At 37.8% G+C, this 11,288-nt stretch overlaps 1 protein-coding gene across 1 annotated transcript; it reads left to right on the top strand.

Moving 5' to 3' along the window:
* Positions 1 to 779: 779 nt before the first annotated feature.
* Positions 780 to 4,777, top strand: LOC114525855 (tetratricopeptide repeat protein 28-like). The gene has a single exon (XM_028547316.1). It carries the CDS (start codon positions 806 to 808, stop codon positions 3,593 to 3,595), a length of 2,790 nt encoding a protein of 929 aa, XP_028403117.1. The 5' UTR covers positions 780 to 805; the 3' UTR covers positions 3,596 to 4,777.
* The last annotated feature ends 6,511 nt before the right edge of the window (positions 4,778 to 11,288 follow it).

The raw sequence follows: 11,288 nt of genomic DNA, 5'->3' as shown, positions 1-11,288 counted from the left end.
ACTTAGTCTCGGTATGAATGACGAAGAGTGTCGCCAGCTTCTTGCCCTGTTATCACGAACAGACGTCAATGATCCATTACTAGATGAGGTCGCGGAGAAATTAGATTGTCAACCGTTGGCAATGGCTGCCGCAGCCGCGTATATGGGCCAAGTCATCGAGAGTCTCCCAGATTTTTCTTGGCGAGATTACTTTGAAAAGCTTGAAAAAGGGAGAAGAGAATTAACAGAAGAGCGTCTTCGGCAGACAAATTCTGCAGCATATTCATCCACCATGAGTGCAGCTGTGCTTTTAGCTGTTACAAAATGCGCCGAAGAAGACAAAATTCTTGGACATGCATTCAACCTTTTCTCTTTGATATCGTTTGAACCACTACCACTTGATCTTGTTGTAAAATACATTCAGCAGCAAGAAGACGAGTTTGAGGCCGAGGATATAATTCTTGCAATAAAACACTGCTCGTTGTTTGTTCATGTTGGGAATAAAGACGGTGATATACGCCTGCATCGTGTTGTCCATAATGCGATCAAATTTCGTTATCTTTTGAAAAAAACTGACATTGGCGATTCATCAAAAGCTGAAATACCAAATGAAGAGCAAAATGTAAGAAAAGTAATTAACAACGTCACAAGAACATTGTATTCTTTCGAAGACAGGAAAGATAAGATTAAAATGATTCCACATTTGAAAGCATTTTTAACAGAAATTAATAGATTGTTTCCAAATCAAACCATATCCTTAACGAGCTTGCATATGTATAGTTTTTTTGGAAGAACTCTATGTCACTTTTCCGAGTTTTCCCTCTCGATGGAAATTTTCCAGCAAGAACTAAAAATTATGTTACAGATATTTGGACCAAACCATATTGCCCTTGTTAGTTGCTACAGCGACCTAGGTACTTTGTGCCATGCGAAAGGTGAATTGGAGGAAGCTAGTGATTATCATCAACGAGCACTGAAAATTGAATTAGCACAAATGGAGCCAAATCATAGTGGCATTGCTGCCTCATACAACAATCTGGGTGTTGTTTGTAGCAATAAAGGTGATTTGGGGCAAGCTTGTGATTATTATGAAAGAGCGCTGAAAATTCAATTAGAACAATTAGGACCAAATCATAGTGACGTTGCTAAGTCATACAACAACCTGGGTACTTGGTGTCATAGGAAGGGTGATTTGAAGAAAGCTAGTGATTATTATCAACGAGCGCTGAAAATTGAATTGGAACAATTCGGGGCAAATCATACTGTTATTGCTAGTTTATACAACAACCTGGGTAGTGTGTGTAGTGATAAAAGTTATTTGGAGCAAGCTAGTGATTATCATGAACGAGCATTGAAAATTCAGTTAGAACAATTGGGGCAAAAGCATGTTGACGTTGCTAGGTCATACAACGGCCTGGGTATTGTGTGTGAGAAGAAAGGTGATTTGGAGCAAGCTAATGATTATTATCAACGAGCGCTGAAAATTTGGTTAAAACAATTAGGGCCAAACCATGTTGACGTTGCTACTTCATACTACAACCTGGGTAATCTGTGTAAAGATAAGGGTGATTTGAAGGAAGCTCGTGATTATCATCAACGAGCTCTGAAAATTCGGTTAGAACAATTGGGGCCAAATCATGTCGACGTTGCTAGGTCATACAACAACCTGGGTATTGTGTGTGAGAAGAAAGGTGATTTGGAGCAAGCTAATGATTATCATCAACGAGCGCTGAAAATTCGGTTAGAACAATTAGGGCCAAACCATGATGACGTTGCCAAGTCATTCAACAACCTGGGTATTGTGTGTAAAGATAAAGGTGATTTGGAGCAAGCTAATGATTATTATCAACGAGCGCTGAAAATTCAGTTAGAACTATTGGGGCCAAACCATGTTATGCTTGCTGCTTCATACAACAACCTTGGTAATGTGTGTAGTGATAAAGGTGATTTGGAGCAAGCTCATGATTATTATAAACGAGCGCTGAAAATTCAGTTAGAACTATTGGGGCCAAACCATGTTGACCTTGTTAGTATATATAACAACCTGGGTAATGTGTGTAGTGATAAAGGTGATTTGGAGCAAGCTAATGATTATTATCAACGAGCGCTGAAAATTCAGTTAGAATTATTGGGGCCAAACCATGTTGACCTTGTTAGTATATATAACAACCTGGGTATTGTGTGTAGTGATAAAGGTGATTTGGAGCAAGCTAGTGATTATCATCAACGAGCGCTGAAAATTCAGTTAGAACAGTTGGGGCCAAACCATGTTGATGTTGCTTCTTCATTCGCCCAACTGGGTGTTGTGTGTGAGAATAAAGGTGAGTTGGAGCAAGCTAATGATTATTATCAACGAGCGCTGAAAATTCAATTGGAACACTTCGGGTCAAATCATAACGATGTTGCTTATTTTTACAACAACCTGGGTAATGTGTGTCGTGATAAAGGCTATTTGGAGCAAGCTAGTGATTATTATCAACGAGCACTGAAAATTCAGTTAGAACAATTGGGACCAAACCATGTTGACGTTGCTACTTCATACAACAACCTGGGTAGTTTGTGTCATGGAAAGGGTGATTTTGATCAAGCTAGTGATTATCATCAACGATCGCTGAAAATTAAGTTAGAACAATTGGGGCCAAACCATGTTAACCTTGCTACGTCATACAACAATCTGGGTAATGTGTGTAGGGGGAAAGGTGATTTGGAGCAAGCTAGTGATTATCATCAACGAGCACTGAAAATTCAGTTGGAACATTTGGGCCCAAACAATATTGATGTTGCTAATTCATACAACAACCTGGGTATTTTGCATCATAAAAAGGGTGATTTTGATCAATCTAGTGATTATTATCAACGAGCGCTGAAAATTCTGTTAGAACAATTGGGGCCAAAGCATGTTGATGTTGCCAGTTCATACAACAACCTGGGTGTTGTGTGTGCGGATAAAGGCGAATTGGAGCAAGCTAGTGATTATCATCAACGAGCGCAGAATATTCAGTTAGAACAATTAGGACCAAACCATGTTGACCTTGCTAAGTCATTACATAACCTTGGTATGGTGTGTGAGAAGAAAGGTGGTTTGGATCAAGCTAGTGATTATTATCTACGAGCGTTGAAAATTCTGTTAGAACAATTAGGACCAAGCCATGTTGACGTTGCTAGTTCATACAACAACCTGGGTACTTTGTGTCTTGAAAAGGGTGATTTGGAGCAAGCTAGTGATTATCATCAACAAGCGCTGAAAATTCGGTTAGAACAATTGGAGCCAAACCATGTTGACGTTGCTACTTCATACTACAACCTGGGTAATGTGTGTAACAATAAAGGTGATTTGGAGCAAGCTAGTGATTATCATCAACGAGCGCTGAAAATTCGGTTAGAACAATTGGGGCCAAACCATGTTGAAGTTGCTAAGTCATACAACAACCTGGGTATTTTGTGTAAAAATAAAGGTGATTTGGAGCAAGCTAATGATTATTATCAACGAGCGCTGAAAATTCGTTTAGAACAATTGGGGCCAAACTATGTTGACGTTGCTAATTTATACAACAACCTGGGTAATGTGTGTAAAGATAAAGGTGATTTGGAGCAAGCTAATGACTATTATCAATGAGCGCTGAAAATTCTGTTAGAACAATTTGGGCCAAACCATGTTGAACTTGTTAGTTTATACTACAACCTGGGTAACTTGTGTAAGGATAAAGGTGATTTGGACCAAGCTAGTGATTATCATCAACGTGCGCTGAAAATTCGATTGAAGCAATTCGGACCAAACCATGTTGATGTTGCTTCTTGATTCTTCCAACTGGGTGTTGTGTGCCTATCAAAACGGGATTTAGATCACGCCAGAGATTATCTTCAACAGGCACTAAATATTCAATTAGAGAAACTAGGACCAATTCATAAGGATGTTCTTCGTTCCAACTTCTATCTTGGCACAGTTTGCTTTGAGAAAGAAGATTTCGAAGATGCTAGCCATTATTTTAAATCGTATTATGAAATCCTGTTGGAACTGTTAGGATCCTACCATAATAGTTGAACTTCTTCTCATTGCGACCAGAGAGTATTGTGTGCAGCCATGAATTTCGCTTCCAAGAATCATTGCTATTCCCCGCAGGAAATAATACATACCAGATTCCGCTTAAAAATGCCTCGTTTGGATGCCTCATAAATTTATTAACAAGCGAGGGCCATAAAATTATTTCAAAACACACAACATCATCCTAGCTGTTTTTGCTCATGATAGCAACAGTTGATTTATTAAACAATATCCTCAAGCAAAATAAAGAGAAATATTTCAATCGCACGGAGTAAAGCCAGGCGCACACGACGCAATTTTTGTCGTACGATTTAAGTCGGCCGACTAAATATTTGCATGCGTGATGTCATTTTTGGGGACTTTTTTCGGCTGACAGCAATCTGAATGTATCAAAACAGTTTGATGTTTGCCGACTAAAATCGCAGTCGTTTGCGCGTGGCTTCATCATAACATATAATATGCTATAAACAGACACGAATATTATAACATGCATCGCAAATTTCAATATAATGCAAATTATCAAACTCTCCAACGAATGCTGAATAAGAAGGCTTAACCATCATAGTGCATTTTACGACGGGACGGTGAGAGTACAAGTTGATAACCATAATAATTTTATACTAAGCACAGATAGATTGTAAATAAATATTATAAAGTATTGATGATTGTCAGACGACACGGCAAAGCGTCTTGAAATCGCACGAAGTTGAATTTGTCACATGGAACACTCGTTAATCATTAAACATTTTCAATATATTGCTGTATTAAACCTTTCTCTTACCAACACGATCAGAATAGTAGACAGTTCTATGATAGCCTTAAAATCGAAATTTCATTCAAGATTTATTGCTTTATGATCAAATTTTATAAGTCCAGAACAACCTAAAATTTTAATGATATTATATGCTGCATGGTGAACCGCTTTAAACTGTCTTTTCCACAATCTCTTAAATTACAATTCCTTTTCCATTCTCCGGACACGGGTTTGTGTACGTCACCCGTATTCGTAAACTGGAACCGGGTAACATTTTCGCTTTTACGCCAAAAGGGTTTCAAACACCGTTAATTTACAATAAAGCTAACTTAACATTTGCCTCAGAATATTCAGTTCCCTTTGATCATATTAATCGAGCTTCAAAGCGATAAACTAGATAAAAACGATCTTGAAAACAGACGAACTGAACCACGGCCATGTGCACATGGCTGAGCCCCCCTCAAAAGACTATAAAATTAAGCATAGTTGAACCTCAGTAGTGAACCCTTGAAAAAAGACTTGTTTGGGATACTCCATTACCTAATAATCTCTTCTCAACTGCCATATCACTAAAATGCGTTTGTGATCGCCGAAAATTGACAGAAAATATATCAAATACGTTTAGCACGAATTATACATGCATTCGGCGTTAAACTTTTCGTGACTGCGGGATAAATTTTAAAATTAAACATGGGAATACTACTCTTAGAAATACAAAATTGACAAGATTCGAAATTCATTTTAAATGGCGGCAAACAAGAACATCATTGAAAATTGGTCGAATCCAGCCTGCATAGTCAAAAATTTTTATTGAATTTTTAGTAATCTTTTTACGAATAATACAATTATAAAACCTGAGTGAAGTGCCAAAAATCACCCCACCCAAATTGCCCCCACCTAATCTATTTTATATTTATGATATGGAGCAATAAATAAAAAAGATACAAGTTAGCCCAGTTTATTGCCTCTTGCATGAGATGAAACTGATGGAAAATACTAGTGTGCAGGAAACTGTGTTCAACCAGGGTTTGTTATTGCATGTTCGACCTGTCCAGAATATCGAACGCTTTCATAATGAAATTCATGAAGTTTTTACGCGTTACTTCGTTTTCAACGCTTGGATAGTCAAAAATGCTTCCTAATATTCAATACAAAGACATGCATGGTTAAGAATTTTTATTGAATTCTTAGTAATCTTTTTATGTATAATACAATTATAAAACCTAATCTATTTTATTCTTATGATGTATGGAGCAATTTTCCAATATAAAACAAAATATTTACGAAGGAAATAAGAAATTTATGTAATGTGATTTTATAAATAGACTACTAAGGCAAGGTGTACCCCCAAGGGGATACGCCTTGCCGACGATAATTAAAAATCTTATATTATGGGCTTTGCGTCTTATCTAAAAGACCGACAGGTAATGGATGGCACGCAATATGGGAAAGGTGGTGAATGGCCAGCAGCAAATCGAAAACTAACAAAGACCGAATACCCAAACCACAAACGGTCAGTTTAAGCGTGACATCGCAAAAGACAGAGCTCCTTGAAAGTTGAAAGGTATTTACAGAAGTGTTCTATTTGTTTTGCTATATATTTATATATTAATATACATATACATATAGTAGCTACGAATACACAATGGTACCCCCAAAAGTTTTGGTCCTGGGACACTCATTTGTTCGTCGCCTACAGTGCGACCTGAAACGTAAGCGGGATATTCGCATGTGCCCGACTTTTAAACTCAAGGGCACAGCGAGAGTTTATCTACACGGTATAGGGGGTAGAACAGTGGAGAAGATCCGCAAATTTGATTTAGGGGTAGTTTCTCGGTGTGCCCCAGATATTGTTATTCTGGAGATAGGCACGAACGATTTGTCCGCTTTAAGGCCCGAAACAGTCGGTTCACGCATTGACGACTTGGTTGCTCTAATGCTAGATCAATATCGCGTTAAATTGGTATGCGTATGCCTGATTTCCCCGCGAAAGAACAACCCTCTTTTTGAAAAGCAGCGTTTAATGCTAAATAATTACCTACAGGTAGTTTTAGAGAAGGTTCCGAGAGTGTTTTTATGGACACACCATGGCTTTATACGACCTTCCGTGACGCCATTTCTACCTGACGGGGTCCATTTTAATAGAATCGGGCAATATAAATTATACCGAAGTTATCGGGGGGCAATTCTTCAAGCAATTAAAATGTTATAAAATTCTTTCTCTATATATATATAACAAGCTGCATGTCGTACGTTACATTTACTTTTCTATAACCTTGAAATTTGACAAACTTTACTCGTGATTACTTCTTATGAAGCGCCTTAGCGCCTTTATCTATTCTATCTTTATCTCTTATCTATATGAGAGTTCTCACACTGTTTGTGAGTTTTGTTGGCCATATGATGAACGGTGCGGCGATCTTCGGATCTGCCATGTTCATCCTGCCGACGTTTGACTTTGTCTTTATCTCTCATCTATATGAGAGTTCTCACATGTTTTGTGAGTTTTTTGTTGGCCATAGGGTGAATGGTGCGGCGATCTTCGGATCTGCCATGTTCATCCTGCTGACGTTTGATTTTATCTCTCCTCTATATGAGAGTTCTCACACTTTTTGTGAGTTTTTTGTTGGCCATAGGGTGAATGGTGCGGCGATCTTCGGATCTGCCATGTTCATCCTGCTGACGTTTTATAATCATTCTTTCACACATTCCAACTTTCAATTACGACAAAACTAATAACGAACGAATCCTCACTATTGAATGTTCGCCTTACGGGGGATAGTTTTATTTCTCGCACAACGACAAAAATTTGGGTGCGGTTGCTTTACTATCTTTAAGTCATCACGCCATAAGTATCTATTTCTGCTTTTAAAGTTTTATTTTTTAGAATGCCACCCGTGCGTCGTTCTAAGCGTGTCGCCGCTCCATCAGCCGTTTTGCGAGAGTCTGTTCAGAACCAACCAACAACATCTCGCCGAACTCGAAGTTCGCCCAATGCTGTATCTGTTGGTACCACCCCGTCAACGTCAACTGTGCCCGTGAGTGATGTGGCTTTGCCCTCTCTTTCGAGTGAGCTTATCTCAACACTGGTGTCTTCGGTTACCGAGGCAGTCACACAAAAGTTAGCTGGCCTCTTACCAACCTCTGCGTCTTCAACATCCACAATGGCGTCTGCCCCAACAGATTCTACCTCCGGAATCGAAATCTCCAACCAGGGTCCCAATGACATACTTAAACACTACTGGAAAACAATGAAAAGTTTGAGTTTAGTATAAAGAAACCCCGCGCAGTCGCAGTGAACAAATAATAATCCCACAATCACCACATAGAGCAATATCATATATACTGAGCTTCCGGCTTTTGGAGTCGCATCCACTGCGTGACACGCCAATCTATCGGTTCTCGCTCTCTTGTCCTGTTTCGAGGAAAGAGGCTCTTCTTGCAAGTTTAACTATGGCGTCGTAGTTTTTGGTTTCTCGCATGTCTTAAGTGGAAGGATTAAATTATGAAAGGAATGTTTTTCATTATGAACTTGAAAAATGGTTTAAGTAAAATAAAAATAACGTCAGTTATCTCAAGAGCAAATAGTCTAGAGCAATGACGACAATGGCCGGTCGCGCAACTTCCAAATTGATGGTTCGAATGCTGCATGGTGAAAGTGTTTCATCATGACGTAAAAGAGAAGATTTAGGTAAGTTAGATAAATATAGCTGTTGATTTCAAGATCTGTTGGCCCAGTGGTAAAGACAATCGTCGTGTAACTCGTGTTATTACGTCGCGAACCCAAAAATATCGTGCTAAATTGGATGCCTAGTGATGGGGCGAAAATATAATTGTCATTGAAATTGATGAAGTACGATGCTTTTTGAAATTGGGCCAATGTTTAAAGTGAAACTAAACTTTTTTACCCTAATTTAGACGCAGAAATGTCATCAATTATTCACCTGGTAACCTTGAAAATGTACAATTAAAATCTCGGAAGAATGAAGTCAGATTTGAGAGCAGACAAATAAGGCCAGGAAACTGTGCAATGATTTGCCACAATTATTGTGTTTTATTTTTGTCATGGTAGGTCGTTAGAAATGTGTTCAAATGTTTTTAGAAATGCGTTAATTACACTTCAGAAATGACTTCACGACGACCAGAATCATGTTATATATTCATTTCAATACCTCAAAGTGACAAAGTCATCTCACGCTTCGTTGAATCTCGGCCAAGCGGGATCACGTAAACAGCCTCTTAACGAATGTTAAAACGCTCGAAAACGTTAACGTGTGCACATGACCTTAGTCAGTAAAACACAATAAGCTGTAATCTAGCAAAATAAAGCGGTCAAATTAGTCCAATCAGAACCGTTTGTTTACTCGCTTGCAGGAACAATTAACAGCAGAGGATTGGAGTAATATGATGAACGAGGTTTACACATTCACGTACTGTAGGGATTTGGGAACATCAAAGCAGCATTAGTAATTAGCTTTTGAGCTAGTGGGAAGGATCAGAGATCCTAAAGATGATTTCTTAAATTAAAGATTCGAGAAGATGTTTAGAGACAGCCTTATCACTTACAAAGGCGAGTTAAAGAATTTGTTTTGCTAAATGTACATACATCAACCCATCGCAATTTGCATCAAAGGACCGGTGTTGTAGTTCGACCACGAAGATTCACAGTCGTTCTTGGTCTCCACAACAGATCACAGGAGAACGAAACCCAAGTTAAATAAGAGATGCACATTGGTCAGGTATTCGAGCATAGAGACTATAATAATAATCTTACTACGACTGACCCATCCAGTTATTTCTGCAGATCATTTAAGAAATTTAAGAAATTAAGAAATAATATACGGAGTTGAAGCTTAAAGTTTCCGGGAACGAGAGGCGTTATCGCTGAATTTATGTCCCAATTTTCATTTTACTTTCGCTCTTCTTTCTCTCTTTTATCTAAGAATACGATACATCACACTTATCAAGTAATAAGTTCATTTGCTTTTTATTTTATATTGTCTGATATTAAAAAAAGTTTTTCTATGCATTTGAGTATATGTGTTCACTCACTGATGCTCCTGTGAGAAGAAGCACATCGTAAATATCTCAGAACTTTCTCTTTTAATTTCAAAGCTTTATTTTCGATTAATATTTAATTAAATTGCTGCAAATGAAAACTAATTCGCCATTGTTATTCATGAAGCTGGGTTCGCAATTGGTTATATCTTTGTCGGTTTCAAATATTTAAAATTTTGTTCTGAAATAACACAAACACATTCAAAGCGTCTATTCCAGTTGCAGAGACACCCGTGTTGTTAAAAATGAAAATTCCCTTGTTAGCATTTCAAAACGACCATTCTCTCCCTCGTGCACACAGCGACAAGGCCAGTAGCCCATGATATATAGATTTCATGTTATAAATCATCTTTCTCGTTTAGAATATGAGTTAAAAAGTGAGAAATATATCATCAAGTTGGTGAGTACTTCATAAACCTGTATACGAATATATCATATTTGTTTTTGACGCATGGTTCTCTGAGATGTGACATTCAAAACTTGTTTTGCAGGAGTGGTGACGGATGACCATTTAAACTATATCGTTGAATTAAGCCTCTTACAGACGAGCAAGTTTTCTATGACAAGTTTTTATGTGACAAGTTTTAATTGTTCGTCTGTACGCCCAACTTTGACAATTTTTTCTATGACAAGTACACTTGTTTAAAATCAAGTATACTTGATTTATAATGAATAAATAAAACTTGTCAAAGAAAAACTTGTCATAGAAAATTTGTTGTACATACACATGTGCAATTGGCAATTAAAACTTGTCATATAAAAACTTGTCATAGAAAACTTGTTCGTCTGTAAGAGGCTTAATTTACAGCCGAGATTTGTTTTTGCGATGCTGACTTGTGGGGGGCGTCACAAGTTGTTATAGTCACAACCAAGCCAGTCGATAACACAATCATTGTTTTCGCCTTTACAATTGAAGTTGAAAGTAAGAAGTAGATCATCAAGTTGGTAAGTAACTCATTTAAACATTTGAACTCATATGAATATTTCATACTAATCATGTAAACATGCTTTTCTGCCGGGGCAAAATGAGCTGAAAAGGTCATTTCACACGAAAATTTATTGTCGCAATCACAGTATCTCCCGTAGTGCTTTTGTTGAGTCGATCAAAGTAGCGCGGGGGATTATTTGATTTGGACTTGCCCTGTAAACATTTTATGCTCCCTATTTTACGAGTAGGCCATCGCTGAATTTAATATTGAGGGATACATATTGTATAAAACATCAAATCTGGGTAGTAATTGCACAAAACAATCACACAAAAATGACGCCTGCATGTTTTGAGATATTTGTTATTAATTTTGTGGAATGCATTTCACAGCATTCACTGATTGTGTGGGTGTGAGACGATTTTATTCACTTTGGAAAGTTTATCTTTTTCGAAATATAATGCAGCCATTACAATCATCACACTTGAAATAAGTGAGTGGCGAAAAATACGAATTTACTTGGTAGGTA

This window comes from Dendronephthya gigantea, unplaced genomic scaffold, assembly GCF_004324835.1.
Source record: "Dendronephthya gigantea isolate DGI-Jeju-01 unplaced genomic scaffold, DenGig_1.0 000036F, whole genome shotgun sequence".
Taxonomy (NCBI): domain Eukaryota; kingdom Metazoa; phylum Cnidaria; class Anthozoa; order Malacalcyonacea; family Nephtheidae; genus Dendronephthya; species Dendronephthya gigantea.
The sequence above is the reverse complement of the archived record's forward strand: the minus strand, read 5'-3'. Positions and strand labels throughout refer to the sequence as shown.

What these genes read in the sequence shown, in the direction of transcription:
- LOC114525855 (XM_028547316.1), top strand. Translation starts at nt 806, where the DNA reads ATGGAAATTTTCCAGCAAGAACTAAAAATTATGTTACAGATATTTGGA.